General features: G+C 38.8%; 1 protein-coding gene across 5 annotated transcripts in view; it reads right to left on the minus strand.

The window, feature by feature from the left end:
- Positions 1-26,655, minus strand: part of MAST4 (microtubule associated serine/threonine kinase family member 4) — a 235,982-nt gene that overhangs the window by 54,718 nt on the left and 154,609 nt on the right. For 4 of the 5 annotated variants that reach the window (XM_065657629.1, XM_065657630.1, XM_065657628.1 and 1 more), the window contains 7 exons: positions 17,457-17,526; positions 14,498-14,518; positions 13,704-13,782; positions 8,506-8,663; positions 6,126-6,201; positions 4,519-4,728; positions 1,367-1,468 (listed from right to left, as the gene is read on the minus strand). In XM_065657629.1, the coding sequence (XP_065513701.1) occupies positions 1,367-1,468; positions 4,519-4,728; positions 6,126-6,201; positions 8,506-8,663; positions 13,704-13,782; positions 14,498-14,518; positions 17,457-17,526 (716 nt within the window). The remainder of the gene's footprint in view (positions 1-1,366; positions 1,469-4,518; positions 4,729-6,125; positions 6,202-8,505; positions 8,664-13,703; positions 13,783-14,497; positions 14,519-17,456; positions 17,527-26,655) is intronic. The other variant, XM_065657631.1, reaches the window with a different exon arrangement.

Here is a 26,655-nt window from a genome sequence, read left to right on the forward strand (position 1 = left end):
ACTGGGTTGAGAGCTGGACAAGGATTATGCGAACCCTGGGAATGGAGCAGGGAAGATCACCCTAGATATGGTATGAGCATTTCAGTGTTGAGGGTGAAGGAGTAATGCAAATTTTGTTTGATTCTATGGCAGAGGCAGCAGATTCTAAGGTATCCTCTTCTCTAAAGCCTGCCTTTTTTTTTAAAAAAAAAAGCTTCTCTTATGATGATTCAGAGCACATATCTTATTTTACATTCCTTCTAAACTGCAAATTGTGAACAAACTGGGAACACCGAGACATGGTGTTTCCAAAACAAAACAGAGGCAGCTCTCAGAATGCCAGTGGCTGAATGAGCCAGGTTGTGGATTAACTGTGCCACACATGAAGAGACACAGCACAGAGCCAAAAGCAGGTTGGAAAGACTTCCTAGCTCAGATTCAATGCCATGCAAATGCAGTTATGACACTTTCAAGGCATAACTTGAGTCTAGCAGCAGGTTAGTGGCTCCCACATAAGCCTTGCCAGCCTCAAATAGCTGTATGCAGCATCAACACTGTGATCCTGGTATTGGCAAGCAGAGTGGCTCAACAAAGTCAGCTCCGGCTGCCTGCCAGGTCTGTTGGATTCAGGCTGGCACTTACATGGTATTTGGGTGTCTATGCTGTCCTCCAGAGTACACTGTGTTCTGTGAGGGCTTATTAGTTTCACTGAAGAACTCAGGCTTGTTGGCTCTGTGCGTAGGAGCAACTCCCTACACCTGAGCCACCACAACTCCCCCAGCATGGGCAGGAAAAGCAGAAAGACACCCACATGGCCTCTCACAAGCTAGCCCACTCTGGCAACATCAGTGCAATGCTCATGCATCGACAGGTTAACTCTTCTGGCCGTCAGTATAACTTGGACTATATATGCAGATACCCTAAACCCTCTGCTGCTGTTCTCCCCAGATCAGGTATTGCAGAGCTGACTGCAAGCTGCTTACAGCTCTGGCAGCTGCTGAGTGAACAAAATGATGAAACTTCTAAGGAGAAGAACAACAACAGGAAAACCACCAAGCCACTATGATTCTGGAACAGTTGTCCCACGGGAACAGCAAAGTCTAACAAAATAACAGAAAAACCCAACTGGTTTTGAACTGGAACTTCCTCAATTGATGAAAGGGATTCTATAACATCGTATTTGCAACAGCAGGGAACCAAACACAACTGTAGGAGGTCCCTGTCAGTCCCATGTTCCTGAAATAAAAGCAGAAAGGATCTCACCAACAATGAAGCCCTGCCCTGTTGTTTGACATATTTCAAATAACAGTTGTAAAGGGCCTTGAATACTAACCCAGAAACTTTCCTACACAAGTGAAAAACCTACTTATAGCAAGCATGACCTTACCAGGCATTCCAGTAGGCGAGCAGGACGAGCAATAACTATCAGGACTTTTCGGACAAGTTGCTTAATAAATGCCAGTTCTTCACTCTCTGATCGCTCTTGAGCCTAAGAGATAAAAATAACGTGATAACAAAACAAACTGCATTTGAGACCCTACTCAGGAAAGTATATTCAAACCTTTGAGGGTTTGAAGTATGTACTTGAGACAAACAGATGTCAATTTCAAGATGCCAGCAGAAATAACAAGGATTTGAACAATGCTGTGATTTCAAATCAAAGTTAATTCCATTTGGACAATTCTAACACTACAACAACAAAACAGAAATGCCTACAATAGACATAATACTTACTACCTTTTTTTTTTAACTTATACAGTATTATTACCATTAGCTTTGCAAAAGGTACTACATTTCAATACAAACATACACCTCTCCATATGTACAGATGTGTCTCAATTTGTTGATAATTTTAGGATGAAATGAAAACTGACCTAAGTAACATTAATAAACATAAGCAACTTCCATGCCAAATTGATACTGATTTCCTATGGCCGCATATCATACTAAAATGACAATGACATATATAGGTAAAATTATACTTGCATAGAGGCTCCATATAAAGGTACACATTGAAAGAAAATGAAAAATTAAAAAATTCTACAAAGATGACAACAAAGGAGGGAAAATGCTATAAAAGAACACATACAGGAAAAATACTTCTAGAAGGTTTGGTAACATTTGCACAGTGGTCTGAGCTGCATTTCAAATTTCTTTCAAATGCACCCCGCTAAGAACAAATGATATAATTTAAGGATGCTAATGAATGCAAAGAAACCATATCACTCTCCTTCTAATTAAAAAAGCCTAATAGCCCTTCACTCAAATATCAAAGCATTTATTTGTTCTGAACAGTAGAAACCGTAGACTTCAGTTTTTCCTCATATCTTGCCTATTCAAAACCACAAAGACAATTAAGAAACTAACATTTTTAAAGTGATTAATTTGTACAAATAAGTACTTTTCATATAATATACATCTTACATTTTTTTGAAGTTAAAAAAACAAACTATGAAAATATGAAGCTAAATATTGCTTTCAATATAAGGACTACAATTTTAAAAACATCAAATATTTGAGAAGAATTAATCTGGGAAGTTTAAAGAGGGAAAAAAGAAAAGGCACAAATACTATCTAGCACTCTGCAATAGGTTTCGGAAGAATCTTAACTGGATACAAGCATTCGTGTTCTGCACACTATCAACAAGTCCAAAGAAAACACTTCTGTAAACAAAAGAATCCATCTGTTTTAATCACCAGCAAAATTTAAAGCACCTTTGTACAGCTTTGTGAACATTCAGGTGCATACATGAACGAGAGACTGAATATATGTTACATTTAAGAGAGATGAAGCAGGAAAGCATTCAGGTCTACTTGACCGTGACCTCAGAATTTTAAAAATGTTGGTTGAACCAAGCTGCTCAAATCTCAACGGAGTTTTCCCCTGGTTATGCAAAGCAATTGCAACATGTGAAGCAGAAGGAGGAGACGCAGATTTCTACTCAACGTCGCAGCTGGGAATTGACAATAAATGGATCACATGGATCCAAAGCATAACTGAGTGCCTGTAACTGAGTTGTGCAAAGAGGAAGTTTTCTTGCCTGTTAATAACATAATATGACAGTATTACACAATTGACTCAAAAGTTAAGTCTGAATATTTTAAGGTATTATGTTTTTGTAAAGCAGGAAATTTTTTGCAAAATAAAAAACTAGCATCACAGCACATGACAAATCAAGTGTTGCTGCCTTTTTTAAAAATAATGCACTGCTTTACATGCAGATTGAAGAATTATCTGCTTGAATTTTTTTTAGTAGATTGAGGGGCTTAAGTGCATGAGTGAACATATACTCTAAAGTCTACTTACCATGTAGCTGTTCTAAGTGATATGTTAACAGTGATTAACAGTGTTCTGTGAATCTTAGCTCAGGCATGTTCCCTTGTATTTTTACATTATCACTAGCATAACAGAATTCACAGTCATATCTCCAGTCAAGTGGCCAACTCTGCCTGCACTTTGACATCATAAAAGCATTTCACAAGAAGCTCACTAGTTCAAACCTCCTTTTGACGAGTAAGCAAGCTCTAAGTATTTTCTTTTTGAAAAACAGGGTTTAGATAATCCAGAAATAAATCACTTACGTCTTAAGTTTTGCATTGCTTTATGAAGAAGGGTTAGGGTTCAAAATACAGTAGTTGCAGAAAACCTAGTTACTGAATAGAAGTTAACAAAAAAGCAGCACGGGGAGAGAGAAAGAAAAATAAATAAATAAAAAAAATAATAATTTTTTAAAAAATCAACCAAAACCTTTAGCAACTGCTCCTGCATTCAAAAGAAAACAAAAAACCCAAGACATAAATTAAGACAAGCACCGTATCTTATCTCCGTTGGAAAATTTCAAGTCAATATCAAATCTGCTGCTCTATCACATTAACTTTGGCTCATAATGTGCTATCAAATCCCACACAAACAAATGAGTACATTATACATTCTGTACTCATTTTTTAAAAAAGGATACATTAATAAACTGTGGTGACTCCTGTCATAGTGCATTTATCTTGTCAAGTTATGAGTTCTTAATTCATTTAGCCGACTGTTCTATAGAAGTTTCAACATTTTTATAAACTACATTATTTCTGTTAATAAACAGTTTAATTATGAAATGAATCTTATAAATATTTAAATAATTAAATAACCTCCAGCTAATGGAAAACTAAGGGTTGCCGTCTGCTTTCTCAACACAGCAGGCAATTAGTAGGGTTGATAAAGTGGAAAGTGTGCATGTTTCCTCATTTATCCACAGTAAACGGAATAGCAAGCCTCCTCATTTAGGGTTTATGCACACGCTTTGTAAGCAATTTATAACTTGCACTGCATGACAAAATGCCGTTATTTCTGAAATCTTTACGACCCATCTATTTCAGGCTAGTACACTACGATGCCTTTGTAGTAATCATTATATAGACTAAAACTGCTGTGAATACCACTTTGACAATTATTTGAGTGAACAGTCATGATGATGTCTGGACAACAACTCTTAAGGAAACAGATTTAAACAATTTTTCAAGCAAACATAACAGTAGTCTCATGGCTCATACCTCCTGTAGCAATTTGTCTAATTTCTGCTGTAATTCAAGGAAGTATCGTGATGTGATGAGGCCCTGGCGGGATTTATCCAAACAATCTCGAGCCAGTTCTGTGATCTGATGGTGGGTAAAACTGAGCACTCCATCTGCCAGGGGAAGGACGTTCTCTGGACAATAATTTGTTATAATGTCCCGAAGTCTCTCTTCCATCTGAGCTGTGGCCTATACACAAATAGATACATGATACATTAAATCAACTTTACATGAAAATAACAGCCACAGAGCTTATTTCCAATTCTGCAGTGGTTTTGTATTGTCTATGAAGTTACCTAGCTGGAATATGTGAAACGACTGAAGCAAAAAAGCAAGCAAAGAGAAAGTCAAAGTGATAGACGCCGTTTCCCACATTACCAGTCCAGAAAAGCAACAGCCTTACTGTTCTACTACACAGATCCTCCCCTTTGTCTGCCACTGGTGATTAACTGTGCACTAATCTTGTGATGATCACTGAATGGAACCAAAGGAACACTCATGACTTCACAACTTTAAGTCCAAGTCAAAAATCACAAAAAAACTCATGGAGGTCTACTTTGTCTGTTTTGCTAAAACTGCAGATAATAAAGGCTTGAGTATTTTCCTCACTTTCATAAAGGTTATACCACAAAAATATTTCACTGGGCAGAGTTTGAATGAATACTGACTGATTAAAAGCACCACAGGCTCACAGGTCTTGTCAGATGTGTCTGCAGGTTGCTCAATGTGTGTTTTACAGAACCAACCACCTGGTTCTCACAAAAATGTAGATGCTTTAAAACACCTTTAAAATACTTTTATTATTAAAAAGTAAACCCACATTTCTTAGTTTACATCTTGAACACTGAAACGAGTGGGTTGTTCCACACTTCAGATTGCTGCTCAGTCACCCTGCAAATCCCAACAAATCTCTCGTCATATTTCTACAAAGAAATATGAAAAAAATTCTTCTATTTTTAGGTACTTTTTTGAATAGTATCAGCTTCACCTCATTTTATTTTCCAGGGGTCATCAAAATCCTAGGGGCAATGGAGAGTGCAGTGCTCTGAGCTACACACCTGCACCTATGTCTCAGACCTCCAGACACGACAGTAACGTGTCCTCGTTTGGTATCTCATAGTCAAACACCCAGAACTGTGTACTGAGCTTCACAACTAAAATAAGTATATAATGAGTGCTGGGGAAAAGGAATAAATGTCACTAAAGGAAGGAATTTGCAGGTGTATCAGCAAATGCTGCACAAGACCTAGCAGAAGAAACCATTTATGTTTTACTAATTCAGTATGTGTTTGCCCCAAGTACACATCACCTATTCAAATTGAATGTACTGTTGTTTTCCAATCAGTAGAATATATTACCAGGATGATTCGTTTCAAAACCAGTTCAGCAGCTTTGCCAAATGAATGTCCAGTTCTCAGCAGGGCTTTTCTTTATTGTGATTTTATCTCTGTAATAAGAGCTTGGTGATGCTTTATGAAAGCCATTACAGGGTTGGATCATTAGTTCCCATAACAAAAACACCACTTACTTAAAACCTGTGTAGCCTATCAATTCAGATACTGGGTGTCTTAAATATAATTCATTACCTTTGGGAATCTTTCTTTGTAGACATGGTTCATCATAATTATTTCATTGTCGCAGCAGGCAGGAGAACGTCCAGGGCTGCAAGCAAAGCAAATTATCCCTTTAAACTTGTCTCAGCATGAACTAGAATTAGTTATTATATTTTCATACAGTTTATTTGCAACAAAAAGTCAACACAGACTTCACTGGAAAGGTACATTCTCTCGCTAGTGGTAGACACGGTTCCTTTCTGCTATTTCTGACCAACCCTATGAGAGAGTTGGGGTTGTTCAGCCTGGAGAAGAGAAAGGTCCTGGGGGACCTTACAGCAGCCTTCCAGTGCCTAAGTAGGGCCAGCAAGAAAGCTGGAGAAGGACTTTTTACAAGCACATGTAGTGATAGGACAAGGGGTAATGGTTTTAAACTGAAAGAGGTTAATTTAGATTTGATATAAGGAAGAAATTCTTCACCATGAGAGTGTGAGGCACTGGCACAGGCTGTCCAGAGCAGCTGTGGATGCCCCATCCCTGGAAGTGTTCAAGGCCAGGTTGGATGGGGCTTTGAGCAAGCTGGTCTAGTGGAATGTGTCCCTGCCCATGGCAGGAGGGTGGAACTAGATGATCTTCAAGGTTGCTTCCAACCCAAACCACTCTATGGTTTTATGATTGAAGTCCTTGACATCTAATTACTAACTATATTATTTTCTTAGTTTGTAACCACAGTTCAGGATGCAGGCAGTTTTGCAACAATTCTGAACATAATCTTTCTCTCAGAAGGGCAACAGAGATATATTTAACTGTTAATTATGGCTATGCCTGCCTCTTTGAAGGTTACAATCAATACAGCAAGACTTGACTAAGAACTCTGTTCGCTGCAAGTGAAAAAGTTGAGAAGAATGAGTATTTTTTTAAAAACACAACATTAAAGAAACCCCAAACAATTTATTTTGCATCTGACCAGCAGATAATGGCAGCAACTTCCTACAAATAATGCCATACATATGTATGGTGTCCCTCAGTGATGGGGTGTTGTGCTATAAGAAAAGCACAGGACTCGCAGGAAAACAATCCATAAAAGGTATCCATGGCCTTGGCTAATCTACAAAACTACGTTTTGCTATCATGAGCCTCACTGTCTGGTATCAATTCCTTTGAAAAATCTCAGTCTGATTTTCCTGGGTTGGTGACACTGGCCTATTCCATCTGGTCTAGAAGATGTGGAACAGGAAAAAGACCTTATCATAACATGTACACGGAGGTTTCTTGCGAGAGGAGAACAACTGCATTTTGGCTTTTTAAAAGGGCAAAAATTAACACTAAAATTTGTCCCAAGATATCACAATGGTGGGTCCTTTAACTGATATGGACAATCTGTTACGGACATCCACAGGCAAATCGACTAAGGACAGAGTAGCTACATATTTCCATCACAATTCTACAGCATAATTCCCTTGCTGAAAATGCTTGGTTCTTGTTTTTCCTCAGGAGCATTTTACACATTCTGTGAGATCAAGTGGAAGATCGTTTTTTTAAGTGTTAAAAGCATAACAGAAATTGAAAAAAATAAAGACGTGGCAAAAAATACAATACAGTTTCAATCTGTAATCTTCTAATGAAGAAACAGGATTTTTTTCTTAGTAGTTGTTGTGCAGTCTCATGTAGGTAGCAACTACATTTGTCACTACAGTCTACACAGATTTCTAAATAAAATAATCAAAAAGCAGAGTTAAAATATATTGCACTAAAACCTTAAATCCTTAGGATTTGTATACCTCTGAAATTATATTTAAACTTGAAAGGATTAATATGATGATTAGAAATATAATTTTTTTTTTCTTTCTTTCTTGTTCTTGAAAACTTATCCATAGAGTTCACCTGCATTTTGCAAACCTAAACTATTCTGATGGTTTAGAACTGATCTTGGATAAAACACATCTTATGCAAATGGCCACTGCAAACGAAAAGCTTGGTTACAGAAAATAAATGAGTGCAGACACCCCCCACCCATTTGTTCTTTATCAAGTTTCTTTCCATATAGCCCTAGAATATAAATACAATTTGACTTAGTTTTTTAAATAAAGACTTGATCCTGTGAACAGTTTGAACTCTGGAAGAGAACCAGAGCTACAGTCAGATCAACGACTAGCTCATCAAGACAGTTCATGCAAGCTAGCTGCCTTCACAAAGACCTAGCTTACAATATTAAGCACTGAAGTAAAGCATGATCAAAACTAGGAGTAAGGATTTAAAAGCACAGCACTATTAGTAATACAGCCTGATATGTCTTTTGCGTATTATACTTCAGCAATTTCAAAAATAGGGAATGCTCCCAGTGTACAAACCCACGATTCTCCAGAGTATGTGACATTAGATCCAACCCCTGTTCGCAGATAGACAAACTCACCTGAGACTTCGGGACCGAGGGCGCATTGCAGTGGTCCTGCACCTGCTGTCACTGGCAATGCTCTCAGTGGTACAGAAATGTTTAGACAAAAAATGTAGTTCATCAGGTGTCGGTTGGTATGGCAACTGGTGTAGCTTCTCTTGGGATGAGCACGATGACTACAAGAACAGAACACAAGCTTCTATTAGAATGAAAAAAAACATTTGCAAGACTATATCTGGTGTTCATGAATAAAGCTATTTAATTTAAAAATTATAGTTACTGTCTCCCATGCCTGACTACCAATTTAAAGATGAAAATAAATAAAAAAGAAACGAAATAATTAGTCTCAACTTAATGAGCTAAATAAAAAGTACAAAAAAACCTTCTTCAGTCCCAGAAGAAAGAACCATTGCATTACAAAAGTTCAAATTTCCTCTAAGGCAAAGATGGTATCTAATGTTACAAACAACACATAAGGAACAGCTAAAACAGGATCTGCTGAAAATTAAGATGGTGTAAGTATAACAAACATAGAGTACAACTTCTTGCTATAACACAAATTGTAATTCTACATGCTGAAGGTACTTCATAATCCATATTTAAGACATTATTGATACTTTTAAAAATAAAATTAAATAAAGTCTCAAAATTCTTGCTAAAAAAAAAAAAATCACACCCTATTTTCCTATAAACCCCTGTACATTTAAAATGAAGTGAAAGAACTTAATACATTTATCAAGACAGGTTCTATGGCTGACAAAAGTGAAAGTGACTACACTCAAACCATCCACTTATAAAACTGGAAGATACAGACAAGTGTGAAATTGGAAGTGCTACCACTATAACTAGCCCTGCAAAATTGCACACAGAAAGATGCACTACGTAAAGCAGTGTACATGATCATACTATCATGTTTTACTGTCTTTCATGTAGCTACCTGAGCCACACTAAACGTCTTGAGGCAGAACTCTGCAACTACTTCCCTGAGCTTAGATTTGAGGTCCTTGTAAAGAACATGTACATAGTTCAATGCATTAACAGCCAGCCTTGCTAGTCTGGACTGATGAGTGTAGACAGAAATGCTCTACTGTTTCTGGTAGCAAAACCAGTTTCTAGGATAGCTTGTCCACAAATACCCTTGTATGACTGCACAAAGCTGCTTGGTATTATGCAGACGTTCCCTTTATTTTACCCACAGAGAGAAAGAAGTCCAAAAGCTTGTACTTCTTCCTGGACCTCTTCAGTCTCCATCTGGCTTTTCGACAAAATCAGATTCTTCTATATGTCAAGTCTTCACCTGCACATTATTGTTCTTAACTGTCTTCTTGTACAGGACAACAAGGCCCCTGCCTAACTGCTCTTTTACTGGAGGCCAGCACAGTAAAAGCTGCTTTGCTTATATGACCCCCAGTGATGGAAATCAATAAACTTTCAGGCTGTACAGACACTGTCCTACATTGCTAAGGTGGGCAGGTACTATCCAGGCTGGTAAGCACAGTAACTAGAAAGTCTTGATAACTTCCTGGCAACTTGTGTGGTAAAGGCTGAATATATCCCAATTCCTAGGAACTCAATAAAAGATTACTTATCACACTAGATCTCATGAAGTCATATCTTAAAAGCAAAAAGAAAAAAAGAAGAAAAACCTATGCTGGGAAAGGCTAACTTAGATAGGACTGGTCTATGTGGGAAGGCTGCATCACATGGAAACAAGTTAGGAAGATCACATTACCTTGCTTTGCTGCTGGCTAAGAAGCATGCACACCAAGAATTTACCACAGTTCACATGATGGGTAGCAACTTGTCGAGTAACAGTAATTCATTTATGATATTCAGCCTTAGCACATTACCGTGTGTAATTCAGCACACACCATAGATAAAGTCTTCTTTCTTATCTCATACTATAGCAGCTGGTTGCAGCTAACCTCATGGCGTATGTCCTACGGCCACGCTCCATTAGATAAAAGATACCCTTAGCAAAGGGAAATTTCCCAATACAGACCCTCACAGATGGCTAGTGCTATAAAAATCAGTCTCTACCTCTTTGGCTTCAGGGGATTCTGGGAAGATCGGGAGGACAGTAATCTGTATCATACCTTTCCTCATATGTCACAGAGTCTAGATCCAACAGATTAAAGTGAGAATCTTCGCTAACAACTCTCAGTTCTATCAGGACTATCACAGGCACAGAGTGTGTTTTCTTGGAAGTCTGAATTTTGATCTCTCTACAAATCCAAATTCTTATACCCAAACTCTAAAAAATTAGCTCTCCTGGCATTCTAGAATAGCTGCTCCAAAAATCATGTACGATTTAGTGTATTTTAATATGCACAACCACAAGGCATCATGGCAATGCAAATTGTACTTCTAACATAGAAAAGAGAATTTGCCACCAATATCAGCTAATGTTACCCCACAGTCTCTTTCCTCATCTCCTTCCCCTGTTTACCAATACGAATAAGCTTCCAAAACCCAAAATCTACTGGCAGTAATATGCAACTGAGTATTCTCTCACTTTACCATTTTTATAGGCTTGCTCTCCTAGAAGACACACAATCATCTCAACTGCACCTCCTAACTGGCAAGACCTGATCCAACTTTGATACAATACAACATACCAAGAGCTTCTTTTCAATCTAATCATCTTAGGAGATATTTCCATTTCATTTTGATTTTGTTGTGAGATCAACTATACGTAGTGGTACTTGCACCACTTTTAAACCCATGAGCTTCCATTAGATAGGTAATTCCATTAATCACTTTCAACATTGAAATGAAAAATACACACACAAAACCACACAAAAACCCCCCACACAAAACAAAAAAACAACAACCAAACAAAAACCAGGCTAACAAGAAATGGTGAGCTACACTCATCTGAGGATAATTGTGATTACCACAGACCCCCCTGCCCCTGCTTTGACTTTCACTTGCTTATAAAGATCAAAGTTGTGCTAATGTGATGTGTAAAAACTATTTCTGGTCTCCAACTGATACATCTCTGGATTAACATGAATCTTATTTATCCAGCACTGAAAAGAGAGCCTTCTGTATGTGCACTTAGGCTATTGTGGGTGGTCACTCATTGCCTCCAAGAATTTGGTAGAGGAGGAGGTTGCACAGTGTCAGTGCACAGTTTTCATTTTCTGATTCATATATTCATCCACTGGGGGAAAAAAAAAAGTGAAAAGCATCTCTCCTAAGAACAAAAGAAATAGTGGATAGATTTAAAATTCAGAGGTTGTCACGGTACTTTTGCAGGGCTCATCAGCAGCATAGGATTTTTTTTGGGGGGGAAAAAAACCCCACACCTAACCATAAGAAATATGGCATGAATTCTCTACTGCTGGTTTCCTCAACAAAATTTAAAGTTATTTACTGGAAAAACAAGTTTCTTTCCAGAAGTCACAAACTGTTTGTTCAATGCTAGGGAAGACATCTACTTCAATATTTATACGATGTGGTCTAGTCATGAAGTAACAAGGAAAAACTCAACAATAGCCTATTAAAGAAGTTAAAGATACTACTGTCATTTATAGACTTGGGTATATTTTTCATAAGAAATGCAAAAAATTATGTAAAACTGCTCCACAGTCCAGCACGCATACCGTAGTTAGTAAATCTAGGTCAGAAATAAGTATATGTACTGGACTTAACATTTTAAAATTAAAGATGATGAAGAAAAAGCATATGAGATCGGACTGAAAATTGAACTGTTTTGATATGTTTCTGACACAGCTTTTCATTTTCTTTCTAGCACAAGCCTGCTTCTTATAATAATGATGGAGTTGCTATAGCAATTACTTATTATCTGACATAGCCTCCTTTACGTCAATATATTTTAAGTGAGGAGCACAGCATATTTGATCTAGTTCCAACAAGAGGTGTACAAACATGCACTATGGAAAGTGGTTAGGGAATTAGCGTGAAACCAAGCAACTTGCTTGGCAAAAGCAAGATCTACATAGGAAGGAAAGCAGAGGTCACGAATCAGTGCTGCCGAGTAATAGTTCTTAAGATACATGAAATCCCTCAACCTGGTTTGAAGTCAGCAAGAACCGACTTGACTTTCCAGAAGCCTTTGTGAACAACAACAAAAAAATACAGTTGATCATAACATAAAATGGTCACATTTCATTAGTGTACAGCATGTGGAACTCAAATTATTTCACAAGAGAAACAGAACATACCCAGGGGAAGAAAAAACTTACTTAAACTGTAAAAGAAAGAGTTTTAAAAAAATGAGGTATCAAGTGTCCAGTAATATGTATTATTCAGAAAACAGTAGGTTTGTTAATGATGCAACCCTAAAGGTAAAAAACCAGGCTAGAGATACGAAACCCTTTTTGAAGAGTCATAGCTGGATCTACAAAGACAAGCACTTTATGGCAGAAGATGTAATGTAACTGTCAAAATGCCAACTATTTGCTATTTCCAAAGCAGGCTTCCTCCACAGCTCTCTCTCCATAGTCTCTCTGACCATCACAACAGACAGCTTAGTTCCAGGTTGTAACACAACGCTACACTTCCTCTCCAGTATGGAGGTGTGCAAGATGTGCAAAAGCACAGATTGATACTTTGCCCACTGCCTCGCTCCTGAGTCTTGAAGCAAGGTCTCATGCACTGCCATAGTGCATGTCACGAGTCACATAGTACATGAATGACAAGAGAGCTGATACAAGATCACATCGAAAGGATTGCTCTAACAGGCAAAAATTAACAAATTAGACTTATATTTATCCTGTTAGGTAACCCAAAGGATTATTCCATTCTAACTGTAGCCATCTGAAATGCTAAATATCTAACCTATTATCATCCGCTAACATCTCACTATTGCCAAAATAAAGGCAAATGTGTGATTCATCCCATCTTAAGACAGCAGTCCAATCTGGCATGGATGAATCGTGTCATAGAGTGTCTCTTCTCGTTATCAAGGCAGCCTCACCTAAGACTAGCTACCATATGGTTAAAATAAGGCAGTATGTCTCCATGCCCACTGCCCCACAGGTCAAAAGTGAGCAGTTCACCACCACTGCCAGAAAATATCTCTGAGCAAAGCACATAATGCTTAAAGTCTTCTGTTTCAGTGAAGCAAGATTATACCACATATTAAGTCAAAGTCTATCAACAGTTAACAAAACCTACATTGCCTTTACCCAAGAGAAGCAAGCTACATTTGAGAAGACATGGTATGTAATAGAATAGCGGGTACTTACGGAAACAGTTGAGCTGGGTGTATTTGTACCATAGCCAGAAGAAGGGAGGGAAGCCAAAGACCAGCGGCGACCATCAGTCCTGTTGTGAAACCAAGGTTAGTCAAATGAACACTGCAGTCTCCTGGCACAGAAACATTTGTGGAAGTATTACTGGGTAAAACTGCATTCCAAAAAGCATGATACAAACAGGGATTTTAATAAAGAGTAAACTTTCACAGAAGACCACAATAAACAAGCATTCAGCAAGGATGACTTAGGCTTACAGATTTTTTTTTTTCAGAGTGTTTTTTCCAGTTAAAATTCTATGAGATGAAACAACCAGAAAGTGAATTAACAGCTCCACAGAATTGATGTCTCACTAATACACAAAGAAATGGACCACAGGGAGTCTTCATAACCCTCAGGTCAATCAGATGAAAATCAATGAGAAGCAAATTAAAAAATTATGAACAAATGCAAACCATAATGCTCTGAACCACAGAATAACCACTAAAGTTACATCAGTAAGGGACACCAGCAAACTAGCAGGCTGAGGTCAAATAACTGCAAAGAATGATCAGGTAAAAGCAAACCTGTTAAATGTTAGCTATGTAAACCAAGAAAAACAACTTTGCAGCAGAAAACATGCTCACTCAGAATTAAAAACAAACAAACAAAAACCCAACAAAACCAATTTCTGTTCTTCACCGCTTGAGGTGAGCTACACACAGACAACATAGAACTTCAACATTCAAAGTGACCAACCAAAAAACTATGGGAGCCATGTTTGGATTTTTTGAGGGGGTAACATTTACCTGTCATTTCGGTGCCCATGACTGGAGCAAAATTGTATCCAATATGTTAAGAAAAAGCAAAATAAAATATAAATAACAAAACAGGACAAGTTTTCATAAATAAACAGTATGATCGTGGGGGAGAGGAGAAAGGAGAATTGAAGCTGTTTTACAGTCAGTACGAAGGTCATCTCTCAAGTCTGATTCTCACAAAACATGTAATTCCATAAAAGAGAAGTGAAGTCATGCCAAATCAGGAACCTTAAACCTGATGCAGCTTCCCTACCCTTCAAGCAAATCTCCTTGCGTCTCTCCATTCTAACATCCTATTTCCTACTCCCATTTATCCATCCACAAGCTACAACCCAAGTCCATGGGACTTTGAATACATACAGTGTGAGAAAAGGAACTACAGTAAATAATTAGTTTAAAATATAAAGAGAACATGCACTAAGGGGACTTATGACAGTATCAAAGACCAAACTCTGAAAAAAACTTCCTTCTCCTCCATAATTTTGCTTTTATTTCATTTAATCTCCTCCTTTCTCCCCTTCCCCCAGCTATGCATGAGCTATCTCCAGATGAATGAACAATTCCAAAAGGAGTTCTCTCTTCACTCTGGCTCAGCTGCACAACCTAAATAAGTTCACAGCTGGAAGAACAAGAACTCGGAAGGTATTAAACACTGGTGAGACCCATATAATCTGAATCTGAAACAGAAAGTACTTCCTTACTGAATAACCCCTACTGAACAGGGTTCCTGCACCACCCAGCAATTCTCCCACAGAAGAGCCGTTGAGGGTAGGGATGGGATATCATGGAAAGTTATCTGGGAAGCAAACGTGGGTGAACAGGGAGCAGCCAAAACACAAGGGAAGCCCCAACAGCATTTTCCCGTGGACGCTCATACGCTGCTTGTCCCTGCCCTACAGTTCAGTCCTACCCAGTTGAGCAGCTCTGGAAAATATCTGTCACCTACCCATGTGCCTGTAAATGCTGCACTTACATGAGCAGCAGAAGAGGCTTGAGCAGTGTCTGCCAGAGGCAGAGGCTGTTGCTGGGTGCCCCTTCCCACCGCTGCTCCCTGCCCTCCTGCCCCTGTCCCACAGGAGCCATCCAAACCATTTCTTTTACCTTTCCCTCTCTTCCACACGCTTCCCCAGCTTTTTGGTATCCCCACTGACTGGAGAGCAGTGGATGGAAGAGGTGTATCCATACACCTATACGCCATCCCACCTCTGCTCCTTCAGCCTGCTCCATCACACACACACACTGTCCTTCCCTTCCTTTGTACCATCACTAAATTTACAAAACATAACAGAAGAGGCACAAAGTCAGAAGTCTGACAACTGTTCTCATTAGCCACAGGCCATTTTACTACCAAATGGATCCAATCACCACTTAAATGAAGACAACTGCAACACAGACACTGTATTCATATGAAAATTTTACATTAGCACTGTTTTGAACTTAAGTGTCATCAGGCATTTTCACTATAAACATAGAATAAAATCAGCTTCCATAGAAAACTGTTTTAAAGAAATTTATTGAATCCCACTGAAATGGTGAAATATTTTAAAAACACAGAAAGTTCTCATGTTATCATTCCTTTAATTAAACAATTTATTTAGAGCTTATTACAGGGCTCTAAAAATGGTCAAAATCCAAATGAAACACTGGTAGACAAATTCATTTTTTTCCTCCTGAATTTTAAGTCTTGGAAAAACATAATGATTTAAACTTTCTGTTGATTACAGCTGGAAAGGAAAACTACTTCCTGCCACTGTTTTTCTAAGTAATGCTCAGTCTTTCACAACTGCTTTTTGCATTACAAGCTATTTCTGGATTTAATGAATCTTTCTAAAAACATGGTCACAAACAAATGCCATCTATGAAAAGACAGCTTTCCTTTTTTTAAAGATACTATACAGAGTATGTAGATTCAAAAGTAATACTCAACTTTAAAATGTTGATTTTAAAAGTGACATATGCTATCAGAAAGATTGACAAGATCTATTGTCACAAATGAATTAGGTTCAGATAAAAGGAATACACAAGTAAAGTTTTCTCCCTCGCAGCTTTTAAAAAGAATCACACTATTTCCTCGCACTTAGTTTTGAGAGCTTGTGTGTGTTACTTCACTGAATTCCCAAGATAAAGGAAGCAAAACTACAGCAGCAAGTGCTGTCTCAGAGAGAATGTAACAGCTGCATGCCTGGCGCTACTTAATGACAAAGAAAGCCACTGCATTCAAATTTCCATTTTGTGTACATACTCTTGGGTCAACATATAAACTCTGCCTAACCTCTCAGGCCTAGAGTTAATGAACATATTATTTGAGGTAGGCTGACAAGGTGTTAAGTGACAGGGAACCACACCGGCATGAACAGTTTCCCATGACATGCTATCAACTTTGGTTAGGGTTCATTTAATAATAATTTACTTCATAGGTCACTTCAAAAATTCTACTAGTATTAATTAATCCTCACAACACTCCCATGACAGAGCTGACTGTCTCAGTGGTACAGGCAGTAAAACAGGTCAAGGTCAGGTATTAAAGGTATGGTGACAGTATTGCTGCTGCCACTAAAATCAGGTCCTGAACTCAAGAACTTTGTAAGAGCGCTCTTATAAGTGATGCACTTCTTACACTGTTAAAAAAAAAAAAAGAAAAAAAATAGATGTATCTTAAAATTTCCTCATATCTCTATAGATGAGGAGATAATTGTAATGGATCCAAGCGAAACACTAAGTCATTATTTTTTTTTTGTTATTTCAAAAAGGTATGGTTGCATTGTTTCAATCATCCAGTACAACTTTTTTGCAACTGAGGTTTAGGAGAGTTTCCGTAAGTGAGGTAACACTGGTCATTCTAAGTGAGAGACTTGACAGATATATTTGCAAACATCTTTTAATAACGGTGTACAACAACATTTCCTCTATGCAAAATGCATGCGGCATGCTACAAACAATCTCTTACCTTCGTGCAAAAGAAAAGTGGGCTGAGGCACTAGGAGAGAAATTCCTAGGGCTGTCTTGAGGACTGTTTCCTGTTGGGGGAGATACAAAAAAAATAATTATGAGAGAGAGAGGAAAAAAACAAACAAACAAAAAAACCCACTAAAAAACTTTCAGATATATTAATCCAAGCATATCCAGTCAGGATAGAAACTAATTTCAGAATTTCGTCTCTTACTCACATTTCATTTATATTTGATTTTTAGTTATTGCATTTTATAACTCATAGGAAACCCTTTATTTCATCCTTTCAATTGAGAACACTCAAATTAATTTGAGAACTAAAGTTTAGAAAACCAGAATATTAGCTCAGAAGAAACATATTTTAAGTGTCAGAAATAAGGTGGTTTAAACAAAAAAAGAAAATCAAAACATCTGAAAATAGAAGAATCATGATCGGGATGGTTTAGCCCTTACACAAAGTCTCTACAGCATTCCCTTAGGAGCTTTATTGTGATTTTTTCATTGTTCTTTTTTTTTTTCTTGCTCCAAAACAAGTGGACAAAACACGCTGAATGACTTCCCACCCCCCCCCCGCCTCAGTTCTGTTAGACTGAGGCATGGAAAGGCGACCACCCTCTGAGATAAGAAGCAGCGAATGCACATTGTGAACAGGTTGTAACTTTAGGGTCTGTTACTTCTTCATATGAAAAGCGCCCGACGCCCTGCTGACCGGCACAAGTGCAGAAAGAAGGCAGCTGCCGAGCTGAGGGCTGCTCCTGTCACCTCTGCTCCTCAGCACCCACAACTAGAGGAGACACAGTAGTTGAAGAAATAAAGATGACCCGTAAAAAAAACCCAAACAAACCAAACCAAACCCAAACCAAACAAACCCACAAAACACCACAAAAAAACCTAAAAAACCCAAACAAACCAAACTCCCCCAAACAACCTCCCCCCCCCCCACAACTAAAAGTATTCGATTTAAAGTAGCACTACCATCCACCTAAAAGTCAATCTTTCCTTAAAATAGGGAACAGACTGCAACAAAAATAGGTTAAATTAATATATTCGTTGTAGCATTTTATTTTTGGACATAAATGAGACCACAACATCAAGGAACAAATTAAAAAAGCTCGTATGTACCCAGTCAGAATCGACACTTAATTTTTGAGGAGAAAATTACTACCTATGTGTGAAAAGGCCAGTACAATTGAATGAGTCCTTAAAAGGACTTCAAGTGGGCTTGCTTTCTACTCAAATTTTGGAATTAGCATTGCATTTATCATAGTGATGTCCTTAACAGATCCCATTAATTCTACACGAGGAAGCATAATCATGGAGCCATTAGGTAGCACATACAGAAAACACCCAGGCCCCCTGCCTTTTCTTGGCTAGAAGCAGATGGAAGATGCTTTTTGAGCTGTGCTTAAATCACATCTTCACAGCTGCTCTTCCCACGGCCCCGAGAGACATGGATTCCACTCTCACTGGCCAATACCTCCTTTTTTGTCCATTTATCTATCATGGCTAAATTATGTTCTTCTGGCTTTCCCTCCTCCCCCTCAAGACTCCAGCTTCTTCATTACCCTTCAGACACTTCTCAGAGCTTCAATAATTTCAAGGTGGCAAGGATTTTCATTCCCATGGGGGTGGGGGGAAGGGGAGAAGCAGAGGGAATAGATTTCAATCTTTATTTGGGGACCAACAAAATCTATTCTTGTCCTGCAGGAACTGCAAACACCAAATTACTAAGAGCAAGAATTCATCTAATTCAACAGCTAACTGGATTTGTTTTGCTGCTACCAGAGCTTATTTAATAAAGATAAGCTAAAAAAAAATTGTAACACTGTGCAGATAAAACACTGTCACAAACTTCAGCTACTGCACTAGAAAAATTAGCTGTAATTTGAAGTGTGTTGTGGACTTAGAGAAAAAAAAAAATACAACGAATCTACCTTAAACTCTGGCAGAAAATCAGAGAATTAGGTTTAATTCAGTGAGACGTAAACAGCTTTTGACAGGAAATGATTTGACAAACCAGCACATGGGGGTTCATTAATGAATTCCTTTCCTATAACTATTTTAAAGTTATATATGGATATATTCACATATTTAACACACATCACGGACATGTCTAACTGTCCATCAGTTGGTCAGAACATACGCACAAACTTCACATAGAAGCAAAAATCATGGTTGGAGAAGGCAGTAATTTTATAGCTATTGCAGTAGATTTGAGGAGACACAATGCTGCAAACTACCTCGCTAGAATCAACAAACATCACTTTCTTACTGACAAAACCTGAAGAACTTAAAGTCTTATTCAGGAAGAGCATCATATCCTGTTATCAGGAAAATCAATTTGCAAGCACTATTTCCATAGCAAACAAGCTTTTAAATGTAACAAAACTGGTAAAGCTGTATACAGAATTCCTGGATATTGAATCCTGTGGGTTTTATCTAGAAGTCTAAGAACTCAGACAAGCCTGGAAAAATAGAATGAAAATCCAAACCCCAAATGACTGGAGAAACAGCTAGTGCTATTATTGGTTTAAGGTGTGGTGTTCCAGAAAAGCACGATAGGTTAGAAGGAGAGTCCTATATGTGACCTTCAACCATCACACATTTATCCACCCATCTGCAAGTCAATACCTGGGAGATTTTCAAACAAAAAACAGTGCCAGTTAATTCTCTGTCCATATGTGCAGTGATTGCTTATTAGTCAAATCCTGCTGTTCTTTGGGACTGCTGGCTGTTGTACATTTTAGTCCTAGGGTAGCTCTATACTGCTGAGATTACTGTCTGTGTTTCTGACCTGGGAAAGTAAACCTGACTGGTGGTCAGGCATTAGGTAAGTAATTAACTCCATCATCCTCTGGGAGCCACAGTGAAGAGGCAATCAACATACCAAAACAATACTCTACCTCATGACAACGCACAGAGCTGCTCATTTTGCAAGCAGCTATTGTTAAGAAAACTACATTGAGACTAATTAAATTGTGATTTTTTTGTAAGTAGCTCCAAGAAGTCCTGTGACTTCGCCACAGAGGGAAGTTATTTTAAACAGTTTTAAAAGGCATATGTTACAGTCACTGTATAGTATTAATGTATTTTTAATAGCTGTCTACTTAAAAAATAAAGAGTTTCAGATGCAATGACTTTCTGTTAGTACTGAGGGAATAACAGATTAACGATAATTGTTATCCCAAATTCCTGAGGGATCAGAGACAAATTCAGCTGGAAGTCTTGATGTCATTATTTGATGGTCTTTTACAATGAATCACAGTACATCAGCACTACAGTAATACAACATAACAATGGATCATATGTTCCCCTGTGTCAATTTACTCGGTGGTGAACAATACACAAGAAACCATCCACCAACAGTTTACAAGTCTGACTTTCATAGCACAACACACCATGCCAGTCAGCAGAACACAGAGCTGGGCAGCAGAATCATCTTGAATACTTCTGCAGGTGCTTTCCACTCAGAGGTGAGAAGCTCAAGTTATTTCAATACCTGGATTAATTATACTTCACATTAGCAAACTACTTTCCCCAGTAACAGCAAGGAAGGTTTCCACGCTCCTTAAATCCATTTGCCAGGATGCTTCACATGTTCTGACCACTACTTAAAATACTGGCAGTGCTATGTTTTAATGGGATTTAATGTTCGAGCCAGTTGTATCTGCATGTAATTTACCATTTACACTTTCCCCTCCTGTCCCTAAATTAGTAGAAAATGCTCTGAAATTCCGATAACAGTTTTACTTCACCCAAAAGCAAGACTATATAAAAAGTTAGCAAAACCATTTCTGTTGTTCTCCACGTGACAGTCAGAATAATTGAATTATTGTATTCTTTTCCTTCCTGTAAATATCAAGATCTAAAAAAAAAAGTACTCAAACCCTGCCTTAATCTTAAACTTTCAGTATTCCTGTATTTCACCATGAAAACACACTAAGGAGGCTTCATTCATTTACAAACTTAGTTCTCCATTCCCCAAAATCCAGTAAATGCAGACTGTAGCTAAAGCAGCACAGAAGCTGCATATGAGAGACATTCTTCTTTGCTTCAAATGCACTGTAGTAAGACAGTACTCTTATTATCTACCTTGGACAAAAAACCACAGGATAAAGTTAAAAATCCAGGGAAACTATAACTCTAAATTTGATGCATACACACAAACGCCTTCAGTGTCATTCAGAGTCTAACACAACTAAAATATATGGTGCAGCTTTGTTCACTACTCTACTTCAATGTAGCTAGCTAATGTAAGTGTATCAAACAAAAGTATCTGATGCAAGCAATAAATCCTAAGCTAGTAAAACCAGAATATCAGCAGTCAGCACTGACTAGCAGTGTCTGCCTAGAAAGGTCTAGGCAGAGCTAAAAAATAAAACCCTAGGAAAAGGATTACAAGTGGAGGTAAGACCCCCTTGGCCTTATATGTTGCTTTAAGCAATTGCATCATGTCATCCTATTCATAAGTTTATTGAATCCAACAGCAAAGGTCATGCTTGTCCCTGTCACACTTAGTGGACAATTATTTCGGAACCCTCATGTTCTGGTACAAATGGCGAGCATGGATTCCTCTTTCCATTCCACGAAGAAGACACCTCTGACTTATTTAGAAGACAATACAGGCTTTTCAGTCTTCCTGTTATCAAGGCAAGTAAGTTATATTCTTTCAGTCCCACAAAACCAAAAAAAGCTCTCACATTATCCTACCAGTCTCTCTCCCCATGTGATCCCATCTGAACACTTATGACCATAAAAGCACACAGTATTCCAGATGAAATCTAACCAGGACATTGTACAGTAGCATGAAATCTTCCAAAATTCAGTTGAAAATTACTTCCTTTATATATCTTCAGAGATTTGATTTTCAAAGCTGCACCAGACTGGTCCTTGCAAAAATCATCTGATCCCAAAAGTGCAGTCAGGTCCTTCCCTACATTCTGATCTCCATAGCTTACAGCAGACATTTCCACTACTGGTCCTCTAGCACAAAATGCTGCATGTTGCTATCTAATTTCATACCTTTTTAATTCCAGTCCTCAAGATCATTCAGTCACTTCAACAGTTTCCCAATGCTGTTTCATACTGGATGTCTTCCAAACTTACATCAGCTACAGTAATTTTATCAAAAGTGTCATGTATGAGAAGATTAAAAAGGCTTGGTCACAAAACCAAAAACCTGAGGACTCTACTGATAACCTCTGCTCCCATTTGATATTATTACTCATTTTAGTACAACCCACATCTTCCCCTCTTCAAACAATTTCCTAGTTATCTTGCAATTCTTGTCCTTGTACCTGTTGTCTTAGTGGCATCACATGAAACGTTTTACTAAAATACAGACAAGTAAGATTTACAGCATTGCTCCTAACAGCTAATCTTGTTCCTACAGCAGATATAATTAAACAGTACCACATGTGACTATTAATCATTAGGGGTTAATATCACCCACATCAACAAGCTCCTGTGACTACTGAGGTGGGGACACCTGAATGCCGTGACTTGCTGAGATTATAATCATTCATTTTGCAGGCTGGGTGGTACAGATGACCTGCCTACGCAGTAGCAGGCAGTCAGCTGGAAAAACCCATTAATGACCAGGGCACCAGATGTTGTCCAAGGTGATGCTGCAACCCTTCACTTTCCACAATTCTCAAAGTATCCACAGTTCATGCAAAAATTAAAAGGACCTTTCAGCAGGTTTAACACCTTCCAAGTCAGATACTGAAGGCAAAGGATGTCCAAATAACTAACCTAAGACAGTTATTAAGAATGATGAAGGTTTGAACCCCAAAAAATGACCTGTTATAAATCTGTTTTTTCATAAGAAAGACTTCACGTAGTGAAAGCTGATATTATTCTTGAAATTTTCTATGATATTTACACATATGCATAAGGCATAGCAGGATACTTCAGCTGCAAACTAAAATATGACTTTCCACCAACATCAAGTATCTCCGCAGCTAGCTCTAGGTCCTGCACAGAGGAAAAGGGCATTATATGTATTGTACTAGTAATTAATGTATATAACAGAGATATCTAATATCTGCTGTATACATTGTCTTTTTCCTACCCCCTTTTTAACCCTCAGTCTCAGGCCTCTCTGTGCACTCCCAAGCCTTGGACTACTTGCTGCTCTAATAACTCTTTACTATAGACCATGTGTTGGCAGTTGCACTTTTCCGCTCCTCCACGCCCTGGGAACTGGTGCGGCAGTTGCACTGGTAGCTGCACATCCCCCTCTCAGAACTGGGGCCTTCAATGGGGCAGCTGACGGCTCTTTGTGAGATCCAGAGTCGCTGGGCAGGGTCGTCAGCAGAGGAGGGGCCAAGAGCGCCCACAGCCCAGAGAAGCTGAGAAGCTTCTCGAAGGCCCACACTCGGGAGGCAGGGAGAAGCTGAGGAGCTTCTGGAATGCCCACAGCCAGATCTGAACAGACTATAAATGGGGTTCCCGCCGGCGACTCCCTTTGTGTGGTCTCCTCGGAGCTGCGGGTCTGCCAGGCTGCTGGAGTCCCTCCCCTCAGACGGAGAAGCCGTCTAAGGTAACCTCCCGGGATGGGGAGCGCCTCACCTCCGCGTGTGGGTGAGTGATAAATTACTGAATATATGCTTTAATAAGTCCTTGCCTGGTAGGCAAGTGTACCTTCCTCGTCTGGGGCAGATGAGTGTAAAGTCCTGGCCGCAGTGGGCTAGTGTTTATCTATTATGGGCAAACCGGGGCAGAGAGGGCTCTGGTTTGTTTTCTTGTGAGTGCGTATGTGCACGCTGTGGATCCTCATTATTCTTATTTCGCTGCACCCCAAATAATTTCCTAATCTAATATCCGAACCTTTATCTTATGTTATCAGAGTGCTAGTCCGCCTAAACTTATATTTGGGACACCTCCATGACAGACCATGAGCCTTCATGGTCCCTGTTGCTTACAAATGACTCTGCCTCTTCTTTGATAGGTGCTACTCATGCATTATTTGCACCTTGCACAATATACTTACTTCATCAGCATGGTGCTGTCTCACTTGTCTCTCCCTCCCATCTTACCACATGAATTTGAGAATGACCGAGATAGTAAGGCTAACAATTTTAAAACCTTACGTAAGTATTCAGTGTTTGTCTAATTCAGTTTACATCTGTAAAGATTAATGACAGACTCCTCTGTAGGAACCATCCTCTATTATCTTCAGAGCTAACCATGAAAACTGGGGAGAGGGAAATACATTTGCCTGAGACCTCTACATGACTTTCTTATATAAGGTAATTATCATCATCCTAAACTTGGGCCACTGGTCCTCCTCAAAGAATGTCTATCTAAACTAGAGAACAGCCAGTGCCTTCAGTTTAGACTGCATCTGTGAGAAAAATGGGACTACAAGGAAGAACATGGGTATAAAACACACCTCAAAGAATTATCATTATGCTCAAGAAGTGTTTCTTCTAAAATAGAGCAATACTCTTCACATGCAGTCTGTTTTGGCTAACTCCAATCCAGATTATTATGATTATGTAGTAGCAACCTGAGCTCTTTGAGAGGTCTGAAGTAATGACACGTTGTTTCTGAAGGTACGGCCAGACTTCTGAATGACTACTCTGCAGAGACCAAGGATGAAAACATTATTGAGCAAAGCCATAGATATTGGCCTGAGTGCTAATGGGCTGCACTCTAAGAGAGCTCCACCTTGAGATTCATAATGTGCCTTCACACACCTTGCTTCAGTTGACACAGAAGGTGCATAGCACGTTTTTGCCCTCAAAGATGTGAGCTCTTGAGGGGAAAAGAAACCAGACAGGTACCTTCAACTAGTCGTTCAAATAAAACTCATCTCGGGTACAAGATGCAGAGGTATTTTGCCTGTTCTCCCAAAACCCAATGAATTAACATAGAAGGGAACAGGTTTTTTGTAGATCCAAGGGTATCCTCACAAGTGATGAAAATACTGACTTGAGATACCTATGATGCACTGAATTCACAAGGAATGAACAATCTTACTAGGACTTTACAAGAAAGGCCCAGGATAACACTGAAGATTATCAAGATGATAGTTAATAGAAATTGAACCTGGGTGGATTTTGAAGAATCTGACAATCTTGATTCCCTTCAGCTTGAACAGTCTATAATAAAGGGATAAGGACTTGCAATAACAACTAAGATGGTACAAACATGAAGTCAAGAATGTAATCCACTTAAATAAGAGCATCTAATGGAACTATTTTCAGTAAGGGCAACAGCAGGCCCTCCCCAGAGATGCTTGGAGTACCCTGACAGTAGAGAGTACAGTAGTGGGATACAGTACCCTAAGGGAAACAGATCTGGCAGAAAAGCACTGATGCTGCAAAACCAGAAGACAAAAAGGTTTTAAAAAGGCATAAGCAATCAGGGTCATGCATAATCTATCCATCTTTCCATGTGAATTACTCAAACCACAGCAGGTTATAGTCTTCATTTTCCTGTTTCATGGAATCAGGAAGATGCCCAACAAAGAAACCCTGGGCACTTCCAAAACCAAAGCCCAGTGACTTCATAGTATGTCCAGACCTTGAAAGCAGCCTCAGAGATGTCCCTTCCAATCTCTTATCTTGAAGCGAATGTGACTGTTCCTAAAACCATGTCAGAAGATAGGCCATGGCATGGCAATCTGATGCCGGCCTGACATATCAAGCCCAAGTTCAGCTAACCTTCCAAGAAGTGAAAAGGTAGTAAAATATTGTCTTGCAGCATATGGACAGAAATAACCCAATATCATATTTTCTGGGCTAAAAAGCTATTAAGTATATACCACTATGTCCAAGGACATTAAAATAAGTCCCAAACTTGAGTTTCCAATGTCATTTGAAAAAGAACCACAAACCAGACTTCTACTTGAGCCAGGACCCAGCTGGTTGACCAATGAACATGTTCTAGCTCTCGGTGCTCAGAATAGCTCATCTTCCTACTGAAATACTGCAAAGGGCCTGTAAAGCACTACTTCTCTCCCTCCAGAAGAAAATTCTGTGTTTTTAACAGGGTCCTTATAGTATCAGTTTTCCACCTTCAGAGCCACTTGTCAACGGCTGTGACATGAACAATATTATTCCCTTTTTACAGTTTGAGAAATTGATTCAAAACATGAAACAACTTGCTGAAAGCATGAATCCACTGCCTAACAGGAACTCTTCGGCATTAATCAAATACACAATCCACGTACACACCCCAGGTAATGC

This window comes from Caloenas nicobarica, chromosome Z (genome assembly GCF_036013445.1).
Source record: "Caloenas nicobarica isolate bCalNic1 chromosome Z, bCalNic1.hap1, whole genome shotgun sequence".
NCBI lineage: Eukaryota > Metazoa > Chordata > Aves > Columbiformes > Columbidae > Caloenas > Caloenas nicobarica.